The sequence below is a fragment of the Mastigoproctus giganteus genome, chromosome 13 (assembly GCF_048544385.1).
Source record: "Mastigoproctus giganteus isolate SK-2022 chromosome 13, ASM4854438v1, whole genome shotgun sequence".
Lineage (NCBI taxonomy): Eukaryota > Metazoa > Arthropoda > Arachnida > Uropygi > Thelyphonidae > Mastigoproctus > Mastigoproctus giganteus.
The window spans coordinates 161,208,186-161,228,143 of record NC_143587.1 but is presented as its reverse complement, the minus strand read 5'-3'; the positions used below and the strand labels follow the sequence as shown (position 1 = coordinate 161,228,143).

At 37.0% G+C, this 19,958-nt stretch overlaps 1 protein-coding gene across 1 annotated transcript in view; it reads right to left on the bottom strand.

Moving 5' to 3' along the window:
* The window catches only part of LOC150076556 (pre-piRNA 3'-exonuclease trimmer-like), a 242,892-nt gene that overhangs the window by 42,033 nt on the left and 180,901 nt on the right, over positions 1–19,958 (bottom strand). The window contains exons 11-12 of the mRNA XM_090387382.1: positions 18,988–19,077; positions 6,814–6,902 (exon numbers count right to left, since the gene is read on the bottom strand). Coding sequence (XP_090243508.1) covers positions 6,814–6,902; positions 18,988–19,077 — 179 coding nt within the window. The remainder of the gene's footprint in view (positions 1–6,813; positions 6,903–18,987; positions 19,078–19,958) is intronic.

The window sequence follows — 19,958 nt, the reverse complement described above, 5'->3', positions numbered from 1 at the left end:
CAGGATATTTCAGATACTGCTGGGAATCATTGGGGTACAAGTGAACACATGGGTTGTGTTAGGGTAGCTAAGAAAAAGAACAGTTGCATGTATACTTGTGTGTACCCCAATGCTAGGAGTTTAGTAAATAAATTTGAGGTACTGCTCAAAACATCAAAGACAGATATTGTTGTGATTTCAGAGACGTGGTGTCACACAGATATAAGGAATGCAGAACTGGAATTTGGGGAGTACAATGTCTACAGAAAGGACAGACAGGATAGGAAGGGAGGAGGGGTTATGCTATTAGTTAAGAAATACATAAAATCCAAGGAAGTGAAGCCAGTCGACATCGCTGGACAGTGCAGTGTCGAGTCAGTTTGGTGTGACATAAGCATTCGGAGATCAAAATTGAGAGTAAGAGTGTGCTATAGGCCTAATGACTCTGATGAGTATAATAAGAAACTGTACAGGGAAATAGAGTGGGCCAGTAAATCAGAGAGTCTTATAATGGGGGATTTTAATTTCGCAGATAGTGACTGGAATTTGGGGCTGGTCATTCACACACTAGCAAGGCTTTTGTGGATTTACTGGATGATTGTTTTCTACATCAGCATGTTCGGGAGGCAATTAGAGGGAGAAATAATCTTGATTTGATTATCAGTAGTGATTCTTCATGCATTAAGAATCTTCAGATAAATGAACCACTAGGTGGCAGTGATCACAGTGTGCTGAAGTGGGATTTACTCAAAGCAGTAACTACCATTAGGGGTAAAGGGAAGGGTTATTCCTTTCGTAAAGGCGACTACGATGGATTGAGGCAGTATTTAAATTCTATACAGTGGGACCAACTGATGATGCTACCAACAGCAAATTCAAAATGGGAAGCATTCAAAGAACTTATCTTGGAAGCTACTAGGCTTTCCATACCAACTAAGAAATATTGGTCAAGGTTTAGGCCTAAATGGATGTCACATGAACTAATGAGGCATATGGCAGAGAAGAAAAATGCATGGGATATATACAAATTAACAAGTGACACAGAAGCCTATGATAGATACAAGTTGATCTGCAACCAAGTTACAAAGGAGGTTAGGCAGGCGAAGGCAGATTACCAGAAATGTTTGGCAAGGGATGCAAAGAAAAACAGCAAAGAGTTCTTTACTTATGTAAACTCTAGAAGGAAGGGGATGAATCAGATTAGTCCACTTGATATCGATGGGTCAACTGTTGATGATCCTGCTCAGGTAGCTAACAAACTAAATGAATATTTTGCATTGACATTCACACATGAGGAGTGATTCAGCGAGGGGAATACCAGAGGTGTATTCAACTCGGGCAGTAAGCTAGAGAATCTTGTAATAACTGAGAGTAAAGTGGAGGAGAAATTGTTGAAGATAAACACAAGAAAGGCACCTGGGGTGGATGGGATCTATCCAGTTATATTAAAGGAAGAGGCAAAGGAAGTAAGCAAACCCTTAGCCATAATTATGAGAGCTTCCTTGGACTCAGGGGAGGTACCCATGGACTGGAGATGTGCAAATGTGACCCCAATTGACAAAGGAGGATCAAAGCCTGACACAAGTAATTATAGACCTGTGAGTTTAACTTCTGTTCCCGGAAAATTAATGGAGGCACTGGTTAAAGAAGCACTGCAGGATAATCTAGACAAGACTTCAGTTATAGCTCGGACACAGCATGGTTTTGTTAAGGGGAAGTCTTGCTTGACCAATTTGATTGGATACTATGATGCAGTCACAAAAGAACTGGATGCAGGGCATAACTTTGATATTATATACTTGGATCTTAGAAAGGCTTTTGATACTGTTGCACATGGAAGACTGCTGCACAAATTGGAGCAGTGTGGCATTGGAGGCAAATTGCTGCAATGGATAAAGGGGTGGTTGAGGGGGAGAAGACAGAGAGTGGTAATCAATGGACACTGCTCATCGTGGACTAATGTTATTAGTGGAGTCCCTCAGGGTTCAGTATTGGGTCCATTATTGTTTTCTGTATTTATAAATGATATTGATGATGGTATATCAAGCTTAATGTCCAAGTTTGCAGACGATACGAAGGTTGGCTGGGTTGCCAAGGGCACTACTGACACTATGCTGCTGCAACAGGATCTGGAAAGGTTGAGCAGATGGGCTGAGAGGTGGCAAATGAAGTTTAACATTGACAAATGTAAAGTACTACATATGGGAAACAGCAACCCCAGAGCAATGTATCAACTCTGTGGTACTACACTGACAGTGGTAGAGAATGAAAGGGACCTGGAGGTGGTTGTGCAGGCAGATATGAAGTTCTTTGAGCAGTGCAGATGGGCGGCAAGAGTAGCTCATGGTGTATTGTCAATGATATATAGGAATTTTTCTAGCAGGGATAAGGAGGTGATTATTCCCTTGTATAAGGGAATGGTCAGGCCACACCTAGAGTACTGTATACAGGCCTGGAGGCCTCATTTTAAGAAGGATGTAGAGCTGCTGGAACGAGTACAGAGAAGGGCAACAAGATTGGTGAATGGGACAAAGGGGTGCTCTTAAGAAGAAAGGCTTAAGTTTTGAAAATTACAGTGTCTGGAGACTAGGTACCAGCGAGGTGATCTGATAGAGGTGTATAAAGCCTTGAATGGTTTGAGCATGCTCAATGCTGATGGGATTCTTCCTCTTGCTCAGAATAATCACCTGAGAGGGCATAAATTCAAATTGAGGAAAGACAGATGTAGGATAGACGTGCAGAAATTTGCCTTTAGCCAGCGGGTGGTTGGTTGGTGGAACAGACTTGCATCCCTTGTCATGGAAGTTGATAGCCTAAATAAGTTTAAGGCTCAGCTGGACAGGTATTTCGAACGAACAGAAGGGTGAAGTTGAAGTGGTTATTTTTTATTTATTTATTTATTTATTTTTTTTTTTGGCTGATGCTGCATAAGCTTGCTTTTTGCATCAAATGCCTCTACTAATGGTAATGCTAACTCACAAATACATATGTTACCTTATGGGAATGCGGTGCTCGCTTAGCGCGGATTCACTTAGCGCTCTGTTTTTCTGGAACAAATTATCAGCGTTAAGCAGGGGTCACCTGTACTCACTATGGCAGCAATGTAAGGTGTTATGCGTCAGAGCATCGAGTGAAAAAGGACCTTGTCCAATTTCTTCCTGTTAGGGAATATTCTTCCATGACATGGGTTGACTGAATCGGAACACTTGCTATAGTTTGAAGCACAGCTCTAAGTTGCTGTTTCAACATATCCCAGCCATGTTCAATAGGAAACAAATCAATTCTTATAAGTGTTCAACGTTTAAAGTAGGCACATACCAGGCAGGGAAGCATATCAAGATTGAAAAGAAACTGTGACCACATTAATTGTATCTGACTGAAAACAATCCTGTTGCAATAAATGTTTATTTAACTACTGGAGAAAGGCCAGATCAGCACAATTTCAAAAAATCGCTTCGTGAATGGCTACCATGAGGGCAGCCATTCACTAATCAATTTTTTGAATGGCCACTCATTACATCCCCATACTATAATTCCTTTTGTTCGACATGTGACTATCTTGAATCCGGGGTGGGGGGGGTTCTTTATATCATCAAGCATCCATTTATGTATATTGTATGATATGGTGGGCAAGCCAGTTTTTGGCAAGGAACGCTTAGTATAATAACTTAAAAAAAAAAAAAATCACCGAGAATCACCACTCAGCAAACAAACCTTAACTAATCGCTACAGACAATTCGTAGTCATTGTTAATCCCGCTAACACTATCTCTGCACTAGAAGTGTATTGCTAAAAAAAAATTGTACAGGAGCGTTCTCCAGAAGTATGGCATTAGTAGAGGCATACGATGAAAGAAAGCAAGCTTATGCAGCATCAGCCAAAAAAAAAAAAAAAAACCCACTTCCACTTCACCCCTCTGTTCGTTCAAAATACCTGTCCAGCTGAGCCTTAAACTTATTTAGGCTATCAACTTCCACGACATGGGATGGAAGTCTGTTCCACCAACCAACCACCCGCTGGCTAAAGGCAAATTTCCGCACGCCTATCCTACATCTGTCTTTCCTCAATTTGAATTTATGCCCTCTCAGGTGATTATTCTGAGCTAGAGGAAGAATCCCATCAGCATTGAGCATGCTCAAATCATTCAAGGCTTTATACACAGTCTATATGATAATGCCACATTGACTGTACAGTAATTGAATCAGACTTCAGACTCATGGTTCATAGAATAACTAGTTCTAGCATTCAGCTCATGGTGAATCAAAATGCAGCGTTCGCACGCATCAAAGTATATCTCATTGGTTGCATCTCTTTATCTAACACATTGCACTTTAGTAAGAAACATTCAAGTTTCATTGCGAAACTTATAGTTTTGTTTTTAAATAAATCTATTAATTTTAAAGATTACTATTAATATATGTATTTTTAGTAGCAATGAGTAAAACAGATATTTTGCCCTCCCCTTTGATTATGCCATTGTTTCATAATATTAGGTGTATAAATTTAATGATTTTTCTATTATGACATTTAGAAAAAAGTACTGGAACGTCATTCCGGTGCATTCCAGTCCAAATACACCACTGCCCTGCACAACTATAAAAGTCCCATACACCGGTGATCCCAACTTTTCCGAGCACGGGCATTCATTTAGACAGGTCTAATTCTGAGAAGGTGGAATTTATTTTATGAATAATATTATATACGCATACTTTTATAATATTATATAGGTTATTATTATTAGCCATATGCAAGTGCAAGGAAGGCCGAGGCTTATGCTGCACCAGCCAAAAAAAAAAAATTCTGAATTACCACGAGAGAGAGAGAGAGAGAGAATTACTAAGAAAAAGAAGAATGATGATTTTCCGGCAAAATATAGAATCCAGACCTTGTAGAAAATGCCTGTCAAAGTACGAAATTAACTTTTCATATTTAGTGAATTGATGAATTCACAAACACACCTTATTATATCACATAGTAGATTAGGAATTTTATTATCGAAATCATACAATTTTAAAGGAATTGAATCACCTCAATGCCAAACACAAACTATTTATAGCTACATTTCGAGAACTTACTGTTTCTAGTGAATCTTCTATCCCCCATAGGCCTAAGAAGAGGTAAAAAGTGAGTTCCCAAAAAAAAAGTAGCCATAGACAGTTTAAGGGCAATCGAGGTGGTTCAATTCCTTTAAAACTGTATCATTTCAAAAACAAAATATTTTATCTACCTCATACTACAGTGGCTGCATGCGGGCTAAGTTTTTACAGCTCCAGCCAATAGATTTTTGGTTTTTTTTTTTTTAAGAGCATTAGCAACTAAGGCCATATGCGGTAGTCATTCCCTGACCTTTCTGCATCCTCCATATTTGGTGGTCATGGGCTTGAACCCCGGTCTAATCAAGAAGCATGTGCTACGTACTGCTGCTCCTGCCCACCTGGCTATGGAGGCACCCCAGTCAATAGAGAAGTTTTTCTTAAATTTTGCTGTTTTATTGACTTAAATTGGCATATTAATTTATTTTCTAGAAGCAGCTTTATATTCCTAGTTACGATATTTAATTTAATTTGAACTTAGATAGAGATTTTTGTAGGTTATTACTTAGTATCGGTAAGAGTATCCAATCAACATATTAGACAAGATTTTGCAGTTCCGGCGAATTCTAAGTTTTTAATTATATTTAGCTGTTTTATTGACTTAATTATTTTCTATAAGTAGCTTATAGACCTAGTAAAGTTCCTTGGTTTATTTTGAATTTAGATAGCTATTTTGGTAGTTAATTGATACTTAGTGTCCATAAATTTAACGTTCGTAACTTGCTGCCATTGTTACACATAACGTACATCCCAAGCTAGATAGCGTAAGGTTTAATGTAAAACTAGAAAGCGAAACACATAGCACTGTATTAGAAATCTGTTAGCTTAGTATAGTATAGTATTATCAATTAATCAGTAAAACTTATTAATCTTATTAAATTTAATTGTCAATTAAATTATATTTTTTAAAATTAAATACATATAATGACCTAGATTTTACAAACATAACATTATAAATTAATACATATAACTTGAAAGGAGACATGAAAGTCATATAATGCCACTCAGAGATAATACTCGATACTGAAATATATATAGTGTTATAACTGCATTCGGATATAAGTTTAGGGTTTCATATTTTTGTATTGTAATTGAAATTTAATTTGAAATTGAATTGAAATCATGATTCAGACTAGAGCAGCAAAGCAAAAGGCTCAAGCTAATGAGAGTGCTGTGGCTCAGGGCAAAACTGAGGGGGGGGGGGCAGTTGTCCTCTGAATCACAGCCTTTTGAAATGTACTGCTTGTTTGATGTTTGTGGAGCAGTCAGTAACGGGACATGATATTGCATGATATTGAATGTCTTTATGTGTGTGTGTGTGTGTGTGTGTGTGTGCGTGCGTGCGCACGCAATGTAAGGAGTGTGAGGAAATCAGGCACCAACTCCACGTTGTTACGGGCCTATATGAGAGCTTGAAGGACAGGGTGGATGCCCTCGAAGCACTTAAATTGAGGGGCCCATCAATAATCATAATTAAAACAGACATGAATAGGTATTACAATTATCTTTTAGTATACTGCTAAATAAATCTCATGTTTATCGTGCATGGCTAATGCATACACAAGAATTATATTTAAAATCCCAAAGAAACCAAGGTTTTAATTATGTATTTCAATAAAATATAAAACACATTGATTACAATGCAGAATGAGTTAATTTGAAAAGTATATTTTGGTAGATGATAATACTATCTACATCATCTGTACCTTATGAATCAAGATCTGATAAAATAATTACTTACCATGCATAACTACTGGCAGCGATTAATGCTTCTCTCTTCGATACAGGTTTCACATCCATGTCTCCATAACGAGATAACAAACTAGCCACCTGAAAATAAACAGCGTGTGAGTTACTCTACGAGGGGGGGGGAATATAAAAAATGCTTAACAATTACAACTAACACTGTACCACATGTGAATTTTGCTGAAAATTTCAAAATGATTATACTTCTGAGGTGCTACCTGTAATCATGTTATAATTAAACAGCTGAAAAAAAAAAAATTCTAAAGAGAGAAAATGATAAAAAGAAATTGAAAATATATTACTGTTTCAAGAAACACAACAGCTAGAATCCTGCAGAGATAGTGCAATTGCAGCACTTTGGAATAAGGCAAAGACTTATTCCAAAATATCTACATGCAAACTTGACCCTCTCTTCAAAAAAAAAATTTTTTAATTTTTTTGTGTTGCTACTTCCAGATGTGAGATTAGTCCTTTTTAGCCACTTCTTTCTAATCTAATTATCAACTTTAGCTAAATAACGACTGTAATAGTGTATTATTGAATTACTGAGTGAAACACTCAAAAGTTTTTTTGCTATTTCATACATTTCCATCTAAATAATCTATTTGGAACCAATACATCGCTAATTTTGGCAAATTCATCTTCCTAGTGGCGGTGCTGGTTACCTTTTCTTACTTCTGAATATACCATGAACTGTCAAAGTAATACAACAAACTTATCTGAGAAGATTTAAACCTCCCTAACACTTCCTCATTCATTTCACAAATATACATGGTCGCAGTTCTGGTCTCAATTCTGATCTCAGCGATGTCTATTTCCACTTACAGACTGCTGTTGTTATTTGGTTTTTTAGGAGCATTAGCAACTGATCTCAGCGATGTCTATTTCCACTTACAGACTGCTGTTGTTATTTGGTTTTTTAGGAGCATTAGCAACTAAGGCCATATTGCTCCGAGATATGCAGTGGTCATTCCCTGGCCTTTCCGCATTCTCGGTATTTGGTGGTGACGGGCTCGAACCCCGGTCTGATCAAGAAGCGCGTGCTACGCACTGCTGCTCCTTCCCACCTGGCTACGGAGGCGCTCACTTACAGACTGCCAAACCCCATGTACTTTTTCTGACAGAATCAAACCCAGTTATTGGTTGATTCAACCAAAGCTCACCTCAGTTGTCTGAATTATTCACTTCAAAGGTGGTACTTGTGCATATGTCCATTCCGATATTTCCTGTCAGAGACTTAGTAATTTGGGATCTTCCTGGCTTAAAATCTCCCTATCACATTCTATTAAATTCATCTGTTACCTCTATCGTTCTCCCAACTTCACTAATCACTTGGAACTCTTTGACTACCACACTTTGAAACTTGGCTTTCTCCAGTCCAACTTTCCTAACATTGAGATAATTTTCCTTGGTGATTTTAATGTTCACAACTCCAGCTGACTTCCATCTTCTAGTTACACGGACCCAGCTGGTTGTGATACTGAAGCTTTTGCAATTACTAATGACCTTGCACAGATGTTCATTTACCTATCAGAATACCAGATAATCCTAACCATGCAGCCAATATGCTTGATTTGTTCCTCATAAACAAGTACACAGTTGAGGTGAGTGGTCCTCTATGCACATCAGATCAAGTTACAACTTGGTGATAGTCTCTCCTTCAATGGAGCCTTTCTCTCATGGCCATTCTCAACCTCATGTTGTTTGGCATTACAAGAATGCAAAATGGGATGATCTGCAAGATTTCTTTTCTGCTTCCCCTTGATTGGATTACTGTTTCAAATCTTCTGATGTCAATGTTTACTCAGATTGTGTCAGTGAAATTATTCTTGTTGGAATGAAATCCTTTATTCCACACTCCATCTTAAAATGTCGTCATTTATCTAAACCTTGGTTTTCCAATAGATGTGCTAAGGCTGTTCAAGAGAAGAATGTTGCATATCACAATTGGCTTGTTTCCATTTCTAGGTTCATTTTTTGCCTACACCAAAGCTCGCAACAATTGTAAAGCAGTTAATATTAATCAGTCCGAACTAGATTTTGAACGTATGTCAAATCTGATATTCCCTGACAGAGACTTAGTAACTGAGAATCTCCTCTTTTCGACCTTCTCTGGCTTAAAATCTCTCTACCACATTCTGTCAAACTCATCTGTTGCCTCTATTGTTCTCTCAACTCCACTAATCACTTGGAAATCTTTGACTTTTTTCTTTGAAACTTGATTTTCTCCAGTCCAACTTTCCCAACAGTAAGGTAATTTTGCTTGGTTATTTTAATGTTCACAACTCCACATGGCTTTCATTTTCTAGTCACATGGACCCAGTTGGTCGAGATGCTGAGGGTTTTGCAATTACTAATGATCTTGTACAGATTGCTCATTTACCTATCAGAATACCAGATAATCCTAACCACACAGCCAACACACATGATCTTTTTCTCACAAACAACAGGTCTAAGTACACGGTCGAGGTGAGTGGACCTCTAATCACCTTGGCGATGGTCTTTTCCAATAGAACCTTTCTCTCATGGTCATTCTCAACCTTGTGTTGTTTGACATTACAAGATTGCAAAATGGGATAACCTGCAAGATTTCTTTTCCTTGGTCAAATTACTGTTTCAAATCTAGTGTCAACGTTTGCTCAGATTGTATCAGTGAAATTATTCTTATAAGGATGGAATACTTTATTCCACACTCTGCCTTAAAATCTTGTCCTTTATCTAAACCTTGGTTTCCTAATTAATGTGCCCTAGGGCTGTTTAAGAGAAGAAGCTGCATATCGTAATTGGCTTGTTTCCAAATCTTCAGTTTCATTTTCTGCCTACACCAAAGTTTTCGAAAAATTGTAAAGCAGTTATTATTAATCACTCCAAACTAGATTTAGAACAGGCTAAGAGTAGAAAACTTGCTTCTTGTCCAAATGGTAGCCAAGCATTCTGGTCTCTTGCCAAAGCTATTGGCCACAACTTCCACCTCTGTCAAAACCAGACAGTTCTATTGCCACTTCAGCCAAAGATAAAGTTGGCCTGCTAGCATCCTATTTTTCTTCAACTCGTGTATTGATGATCTTATTAAATCACCTCATACCATTCCCAGTGCACTCCATTCAATGCCGCCGACCGAGCTAGCCGAGTGGGTAAAGTACCTGCTCGGCAACCAAAAGGTCGCGGGTTCGATTCCCGCCTCGGGCTTGGATCAAAGTACTGCAAAAACCTTGGGAGGTGCAATATGGCCACAGAAGCCGATGCGTCAACAATTACCAAATCAAAAATCAAAAACCATTCAATGCCTCCTGTGTTCTTCCATCAAAAAGGATGTTAGACGGATTTTGATCAGTCTTGATGCTAGGAAAGCTCCGAGTTCTGATCGTATTTCTCTACTTGTTCACAAAACCTGTGCTCCTGAAGCCTTTTTTTCACTTTCTTAATCCAAAGATGTTTTTCCTTCTGCTTGGAAATTTGCTCATATCCAGCCAGTTCCTATAAAAGGTGCCAAATTCCTCCCATCCAATTATTGTCCCATTGTACCTACTTCTTCTCTTTTTAAAGTAATAGAGAAATCAATTAACTGCCAGCTCTTGAAACTATCTAGAAACCTTCCATCTGATCAATGATCGCCATTATGGATTCCGTCAGTGTCAAGCCACTGGTGATATTCTAGCATATATTACCCATCTATGGACAAATTCAATGGAAAAGTTTAGTTAAAGTCAAGCAGTAGCTCTTGACATTTCAAAGGCTTTTGATTGTGTTTGGCATAGAGGTCTTTTAAATAAGCTTCCATCTTATGGTTTGCCAACCATTTTTTAATTGGGTATCCAGTTGTTTCTGACTGTTCACTGTGGGTGATGGTAGATGGTAGATGGCTCTCTGTCTTCTAACTTCTCTACTAATGCTGGTGTTTCCCAAGGTTTATTCTTTCTCACACTCTTTTCCTCTTGTATATTAATGACTTTCTTCCATTGACAGGAAATCCTACCCATAGTTTTGCTGATGACAGCACATTGCATTCTTCATTCCAGTATGAGAAAATTTGTCCTGCAAAAACAGCTTCAACTTCTCAAATATCCACAACCAAATAGTGGCATAGCCAGGGTAAGATCAGCAGATACATTAGCATTAGTAATGGCAAATGATGCAAGAAAGCAAGCTTGGACAGCATCAGCGAAAAAAACCCTATTTCATCTCTCCATCACTCCCCCCCCCCCCAAATGGTTTGTCCAGTTCCTCCCTGAACCCATTCAAACCACTCACCCTCACGACAACAGATGCCTGTTTCAGCAATCAACCACCTGCTGGCTGAAGGGAAACTTCTCCACATCTATGATGCAATTGTCTTTCCAAAAGTTGAATTTATTCCACCTCAAGTGCATAATCTGAGTTGAGTTTGCTCAAACCATTTAAATCCTTAGACACATCACAGGTGCCTAGTCTTCAGATGCTGCAATTTGCAGAACTGAAGCCTTTCTTTAGCACCCCTTTGTTTCCCCTCACCAGTCTCATTGCCCTTCTCTATAGCCATTCCAGCAGCTCTATATCCTTCCTAAAATAAGGCTACCGGACCTGTATGCAGTGCTCAAGATACAGCCTGACCATTTCCTTATACAATGGGATAATCACCTCCTTATCCCTGCTAGCAAAATTTGGATATATCACTGACCAAACCCCATAAGCTGGCCTAGCAGCCAGTCTGCTAGGCCAGCATTTCCCTCTACCCTGAGTGTAGTACCACAGAGTTGGTTTTTTTTTTTTTTTTTTTTTTGATTTGGTAGTTGTTGGCGCATCGGCTTCTGTGGCCATATTGCACCTCCCAAGGTTTTTGCAGTACTTTGATCCAAGCCCGAGGCGGGAATCGAACCCGCGACCTTTGGGTTGCCGGGCAGGTACTCACAGAGTTGGTACATTACTCTGGGATTACTGCTACCCATATGCAGTACCTTGTATTTATCGATGTTAAACTTCAACTGCCATTTCTCAGCCCATCTGCTTAATTTTTCTAGAACTTGTTACAACAGAATACCTTCATTAATCTCATTAGCTACCCTACCAACCTTTGTATTACTCCAAACTTAGACATTAAGCCTGATATACCTTCATCGATATCATTATTAATCACAGAAAACAACAAAAGGCCCAGCACTGAACTCAGTGGAACTTCACTAACATTAGTCCACAAAGAGCAATGTCCATTTTTAACCACTCTCTGAGTTCTCCTACTCAACCATCCCTTTATCCAAAGCAGTAACTTGCCCTCAATTCCACATTGCTCCAATTTGTGCAGCAGTATTTTATATGCAACTCTATCAACAGCTTTCCTGAATCCAAGTATATGATATCAATGACCTTCTTTGTACCTCCTGATACTTTTTTAGAAAAGTAATACTGCGATATACATTGTATAACTTACTTAAGTGTTTATTCAATGTTTTTAAAAATATTAACTTTTATATCTATAATTCGTTGTTCTTTACAATTAAATTACATGCATCATACACTGTCTTTAATGATTATTAATACACTTGCTAACATCATTTGCTTTTGTGTTTAGTGTATTGCAGGGGTTCTTAACCTTTTGCTTTAAGCAAGGAAAATTTTTCAGCTTACAATACGTGCAAGCACCATATATTAAAATATAATTTTTTTTGCTTAAAGATAAAAATGCATTTTGTAAGTAATTTTTAACTGTATTATGCATACAAGAATTAGATTTCTCAATTAAATATTTTGGGCACTAATATTTATTACCTTATCAGTGTGTACCTTGACTTTGAAGAGACAATGCCAAACCTTTGAAATCAGTTTCTCCATTATGAAGAGATAATCGCAAATTTTCTTCCAAATGTGAACAATCTTGTCCTTTTTTTTTGTTTTTGATATTGTTCATTAATGAAAAAAGCAGAAGGAAATTTTTTGCAGTTGGAAGAACTCCAGAATTTTAAAATAGTTTTGTGTTGGAAAAGATATTTCAGAGCTAAAGATGACTGCATATCAACAAGTTCTAACATGGCAGGTGGTACTTCATTTTGAGTGAAAATTTGTTCTAAGTTACTGATTTCAAAATTTCTGTAATTTATCGTTAATTTTGGGAGGTGCTCTTTCAAATATTCAAATCTTTCTTGGAATTGGTCACTAAGGTCTTTGACTACATTCATTACAAACATTGAGCACTCCCCAGCAGTTTCCTCCAGACATTTTTTAAGAGTAGGAAAATGAAGCAAATTTCCTTTTAAAACTTGATTCTGAAACACTTAAAGTTTTTTCTCAAATGCAATAATCTCCTCGTATAAAACTACCACAAAATTTACCTTTTCCTTGTAGCTTCAAATTTAACTCATTTAAATGGCTGAAGATGTCAACCATGAATGAAAGTGTAATTTTGAAATCTTCGGTAAAGATTTCATTAAAAAGGTTTTCTTTATTGCTTGCTATTAGAAAAGCTTTTAGTTCTTCAAACACCTCCCAAATTCTGAAGAGCAGCTTTTCATGACTGAGCCAATGAACCTCTATATTATTATTATTATTAGTCATGTGATGCAAGGAAGCCTGAGTCTTATGCTGCACCAGCCAAAAAAATTTCTCGAGTTACCGTGTGTGTGTGTGTGTGTGTGTGTGTGTGTGTGTGTGTGTGTGAGAGAGAGAGAGAGAGAGAGAGAGAGAGAGAGAGAGAGAGAGAGAGAGAGAGAGAGAGAGAGAGAGAGAGAGGAATCACCAAGAAAGAGAAGGATGATGATATCCGGCTCAGGTTCCTGGGTTTGCCAAGCCCATACTCACCAGATGTGAACCCCTGGGGTTGTATATGGGTAATAAGATCAGAATGTGGTGCTTAAAGATCTTCCAAAAATATTTTTAGAAGTCGCTTATTTAGGGATTTAGAAATAACATGGTTGATGACTTTAACAATGACTTCGAGATGTCCTATAATTTCTTTTTGATCTTTCATTTGTGAACACAAGGCCTCAATATGAATCAAACAGTGATAAGGCACAAAATTAGGTATCCTTTCATCTCTATTAAGATAAGCAATAAGACTATGTATAAATATAGTGCAAGTGCATCAGAAATACATAGCTATATCTGAATAAATCAGAATATTAGTAAAACGGCATCGTTTTAAGTTATATTTCATATTGTGAATACCTTCACAACGAGTTGCCATGATATTGCACTACTTCGAATAAGTAACGGTTCACCTAAGGAGAAGACTAATGTTACTTATTCTCAGATGGATACCACCACCCAGACGGCACCGTTTCAGGGTTATTTGGCCCTTCTTAGGTGAGTGAATAGGTACCCGAGTGATGCAATGATGGCAAAACAGTTATGAAGTATAACTCCACAATATGAGAGATAGTCCTGAAACGGTGCCGTCTGGTCTGGGTGGTGGTGGTATCCATCTGAGAATAAGTAACAGTCTTCTCCTTAGGAGAAGTGTTACTTATTCGAAGTAGTGCAATATCATGGCAAATTGTTGTGAAGGTATTCAAATATGAGATATAACTTAAACGAGGTTGTTGTTGTTATTATTTGGAGCATTAGCAACTAAGGCCATATTGCTCCGGGATATGCGGTGGTCATTCCCTGACCTTTCTGCATCCTCAGTATTTGGTGGTGACGGGCTAGAACCCCAGTCTAATCAAGAAGCATATGCTACGCACTGCTGCTCCTTCCCACCTGGCTACGGAGGCGCCAAATTTAAACGATGCCATTTTACTAATATTCTGATATTTATTCAGATATAGTTATGTATTTCTGATGCACTTGAACTATATTTATACATAGTCTAGACTCTCCCATAGCTTGAGGCTTATGCCCTAAATGCTTTAGAGTCTAAATACATGATACACCATCAGGCATCTCTTATATTGTGGAGTTATACTTCATAACTGTTTTGCCATCATTGCATCACTCGGGTACCTACCCACCCACCGAAGAAGGGCCAAATAGCCCTGAAACGGCACCAGGGGGAGCCTGATGATGTCCGGAGTTTCCAAGAATAGGTAACAACAGCCTTCTCCACTGGGGAAGGCTGTTGTTACCTTCCACCTCAAATAGGCAACGCTTCGTTGCCTATTCGAGGAGTTTATTATGAGTTTTTGGGTGGTGAGTTGAAGGAGTTACTGTCCCTTTCATTCTTCTACACCGTTTCTTTTCTTCTTCCACTCCTACTATTACTTTCCCTCTACCTTTTTGCTTTTCTAAGTCTAATAGGGACAAGTGGATAGTCGAGTTATTATCCCACATATACAAACAGCCCTGAAACGGCACCAGGGGGAGCCTGATGATGTCCGAAGTTTCCAAGAATAGGCAACAACAGCCTTCTTCACTGGGGAAGCGTTGCCTATTCGAGGAGTTTTTGAGTAGTGCGAGTTGAAGGAGTTACTGTCCCTTTCATTCTTCTACACCATTTCTTTTACTCTTCCACTCCTACTATTACTTTCCCTTTACCTTTTTGCTTTTCTAAGTCTAATAGGGACAACTGGATAGTCGAGTTATTATCCCACACAAATACAAAATAGCCCTGAAACGGCACCAGGGGGAGCCTGATGATCTCCAGAGTTTCCAAGAATAGGTAACAACAGCCTTCTCCACTGGGGAAGTGTTGCCTATTTGAGGAGTTTTTGAGTGGTGTGAGTTGAAGGAGTTACTGTCCCTTTCATTCTTCTACACCATTTCTTTTCCTCTTCCACTCTTACTATTACTTTCCCTCTACCTTTTTGCTTTTCAAAGTCTAATAGGTACAACTGGATAGTCGAGTTATTATCCCACACAAATACAAAATAGCCCTGAAACGGTACCGTCTGGATGGTGGTATCCATCTGAGAATAAGTAACATTAGTCTTCTCCTTAGGTGAAGCGTTACTTATTCGAAGTAGTGCAAGGTATTCACAATATGATGGCAAAACAACTCGTGAAGGTATTCACAATATGATGAAGTAACTTAAATATAACTTAAAACGATGCCGTTTTACTGATATTCTGATTTATTCAGATATAGCTATGTATTTCTGATGCACTTGCACTATATTTATACATAGTCTAGACTCTCTCATAGCTTCAGGCTTGAGAGATATGCAATAAGGCCTTTGTTTTTACCTATAATGGAAGGTGCACCATTGGTAACAATTGATACAAGTTTACTCAGATCAATTTTGTGCACTGTGAGGAATTTCATAAGTGCATCATATACATCTTTCCCAGTTGTATGACCAGTAAGTGGCAAAATAGCCAAAAAATCTTCACAGCTGCAATCATGTTGAATCAAATGAACAAAGCACGTGAGTGGTGATATGCCTGAAATGTCAGTCCACTCCTCAAGTGCCAGTGAAAAAATACACAACTTTCGATTCTACCTAATAATTCACTAAATATTACATCTGCTATTTTATGAACTCGATTTGAAACTGTATTATTACTCAAAGAAATATTTTTGGCAGAGCTAATCAAGGTAGCTTTCTGTTTTTCCTGGTAAGATGCTAGCAAGCACTTCTAATAATGACACCACAACTTTTTATTATTTCTCCCCTAGTGTAAGGCAATGAATTCTTTGCAATTATATTTGATAAAATAAATGAAACTTCATTCGCTAACAGTTTACTACTATTAGCTTGACCTAAATTTAAAATATATTTCTGTCTTTCAAGTTTCTTTTTTTTCTTCTTGAAGTTTAGCTTTTCTAATATCACTAAATTTGGGAAAAGCTTCATGAAAATTCCTATGGCATATTTGGTAATGTCTTTCACAATTCGTCTTCTGATAGCCAACCAAACACGCTTGACATAAGTTTTTTTTTTTTTTTGGCTGATGCTATATAAGCTTGCTTTCCTGCATCATATGCCTCAACTAATGCTAATTCTAATAAGCAAATTACACCAGTTACACTACCATTATCTATTACCAAATAATCATATTCCCAATAGGACTGAAGAACATACTTTTTAATTTTTTGTTTCTTTGCATTTGAAATGTGTAGGTTTAATCGGACAACTGTAAAGGTAGTGTTAAGGCATCATTTTTTTCCTTATTATGTTCTTTTCGATTTATTTTTAAAAACTTATCCATTTTGAAAGGATTTAGTAACTTTAGTTAAATCTGTTAAAACACATTTAAGCATTTGCACACAAAATCAAAAGATTTCTTACTTTAACACTTTCATCACCTTTAAAAAGTCAGCACATATACAGTACCTATTACAGCAGTGCAACTGAACGAAACCTGTTCTAACTAGAAACTGAGAATTGCATGAGGCAGTATCCTCTGTCTGTACCGTCACTATGGCAAAAATGATTATACTCTCAACAAAGTATTTTGTAAAAATTTTTCTTACTAAATAAATGTCAAATCGACAATAATTAATAAGAAAAGATTTTAGGAATACCATCAAAGTATCAAACTTTGACCGTTTTAGAGATTAAAACGATACAAAATATATAATTTTCTTCCAATCAAATAAAAGAAGGGATTTTCTAATGAAGAATGGTATGGATTTTTGTAGATTATTGCAGAAAGTTGATATCTTTAATTTTTAAAATTTTTTAGTATAAGCTTGTTAGTTATGTTATTTGGTTTTTAGGAGCATTAGCAACTAAGGCCATATTGCTCCGGAATATGCGGTGGTCATTCCCTGACCTTTCTGCATCCTCTGTATTTGGTCTTTGTTTGTTTGTTATTTGGTTTTTAGGAGCATTAACAACTAAAGCCATATTGCTCCGGGATATGCGGTGGTCATTCCTTGACCTTTCGCATCCTCCATATTTGGTGGTGATGGGCTTGAACCCCGGTCTAATCAAGAAGCGTGTGCTACGCACTGCTGCTCCTTCCAACCTGGCTATGGAGGTGCCTTTTTTAGTATAAGCAAAGGTGCTCACGAGCAACAGGTTAAGAACCCCTGGTGTATTGTATTAATGTTGTGATTGTTATTAAATATATTATTATTATTATCATCAATATTTCAATCTCACTTCATTAATACCCATTAATAAAAATAATGAGGAAAAACAACTTAAAAGTTCTCAAGTATGAAAAAAAAAATAATGGAAAAAAGTTTAAATAATTTTTTTTTATTTAAAACTTTCTGCCTTTTGTATATTTCATGTTTTTTTTCATGTAATATAAGTATTTCTTATATTTTATACATGCTGTATATGATATCATATGTATGTAATGATAAAAAACTTAAAAGTACTTACTAAATATATTAATAAAATAATCACTTATAAAATAGTTTGTTGTTATTATTTACATATTTAATATAATTTTTTGTAATACAGGCATATACAGATATTGAGGCACCTCTTATTTAAAACAAAAAATAACAGGTAGGTTAGTATTAGGCAATTGGCACCTTTTTTTGTGAATGTACCTGCTGACAAAAAATCCTGGCTACTCCACTGCTACCAATTCCTTGAATGCTGACCACTACTTATTCTTTAAATGCTATGTAATTTTCCAGTGGGAGCAAAGGCAACTTAGTTAATTTCAATCCTTCTGAAACCCAGTCCTGTCTTATATCTCGCAAAAAGTATTCTTCTGCTCCTATGCTCATCTCCAGCTGATTCTAGGTAGGATCATATACATGACTTCTAATCTCTCTTGGTATATATTGCTTCCTTTGCAATGAAAAAAACTGGGTTTTCTCTTTCGCTCTCAGCGCATTACTTTTCTTCCAAACAGCTGTTCACTCTGCACAAATTGCAAATCTGCCCTATCATGGAATATTGTTCACACATCTGGGGCAGTGCTCTCAAAACCTCTTCAGGCTTCTTTATTCCATTCAAAAGAGGGCAGTTAAGGTAATTAATGACTCATCTCACAGAGTCTCTCCACTCTCTGTCTTATAGATGTTCTGTTGGTGCTGCATGTCTTTTCTATAGATATAGAACCAGTCAATATCCTTTTACTGGCCAAACTCATAGAACCAACTTTTCTTCTTCCTCATTTATTCATTCAACTTCCGTGTCCTAGAATAATCTCCCTTCATACACATTTCCTGAAAATTACAATCTACAGAAAGTCAAGTATAATGTCAACAAGTATCTTCTTTTATCTTCTCAACCTTCAGCCCATGCATGGTACTAAGTACTATAGGTTCTAATAAATTTGTGCTTAAGATTTTTATTTAAAAAAATTATATAACTTTAATATATAAAAAATAAATAATTTAAAAAATGCTTACATGTTTTGGGTCCAAGTTTTCTTGTTTATTTTTCATTTGTAGAAAGAGCAATGGGGGTCTGTGAGATGATGGATCTGATCCATTCAGCTTCTAAAAATCAAAATTCATTTAATTTTTGATCTCAAAATCAGAGAATAAATTATTACAGGATAATCCCAAAATAACTACAAAATTCACTTTACCACTCACATTGTAAGCCTATAAATGAAGTTTATTTTTAATGTATTAAGGCAAGCACAGAATGAAAACGGTGGTCTAAGTTGAAAGCATTAGATATACCTTTTTAAGAACAGGATTGGGTTCCTTGGAAATCAGTTGTTAAGTGAATAATAATTTTAAATATGACAGCAGCAAGAGCAGCAATAGGGAAGAAGTTCATTTTGCACAAATGACATAACAGCAACTAATCAGAGAAGACTGAAACCACAAAACATAAAATCCAAGTGCTACCAGCTACTCTTCTCCTTTTTCTCCTTCTTCTCTTTGCACAATAGCTGGTAGCACTTGGATACTTTTTTTTATGTTTCTCCTAATTCTGCTTCTCCTTTGCAGCAGAATTAAGTGCCTTCGCCTTTCTCGGCAAAGCTACCTTTGCCGAGAAAGGCGAAATTTTTAAATGGGTAAAAGCTTCTATCATGTTCTTGATTGGTATTAATTTGGTCAGGCTGTAGCATTAGCATCTCTTTACCATTGCATTATATTCTTTAGTCTTCAAGTTCTTTGGCTGTCAAATCTTCAGCATGTAATTCATGAAAATTAGCCTCCTCAACATTATTTAAACTGGACTTTTTGCTATCTTCACAATGTTTTTTTTTTTTAATATTATATATTGGTTCTCCCAGTCCAAGGCAATCTGGAAATTATATAATAGTTTTCTTCAAGCTCTATTCACATTTGATGCCTTACCTTCTTTCCATGCTGCTGCTACTTTTTATTAGCATGTTGGATTTTTTTTTTTAATGGGTCCAAAA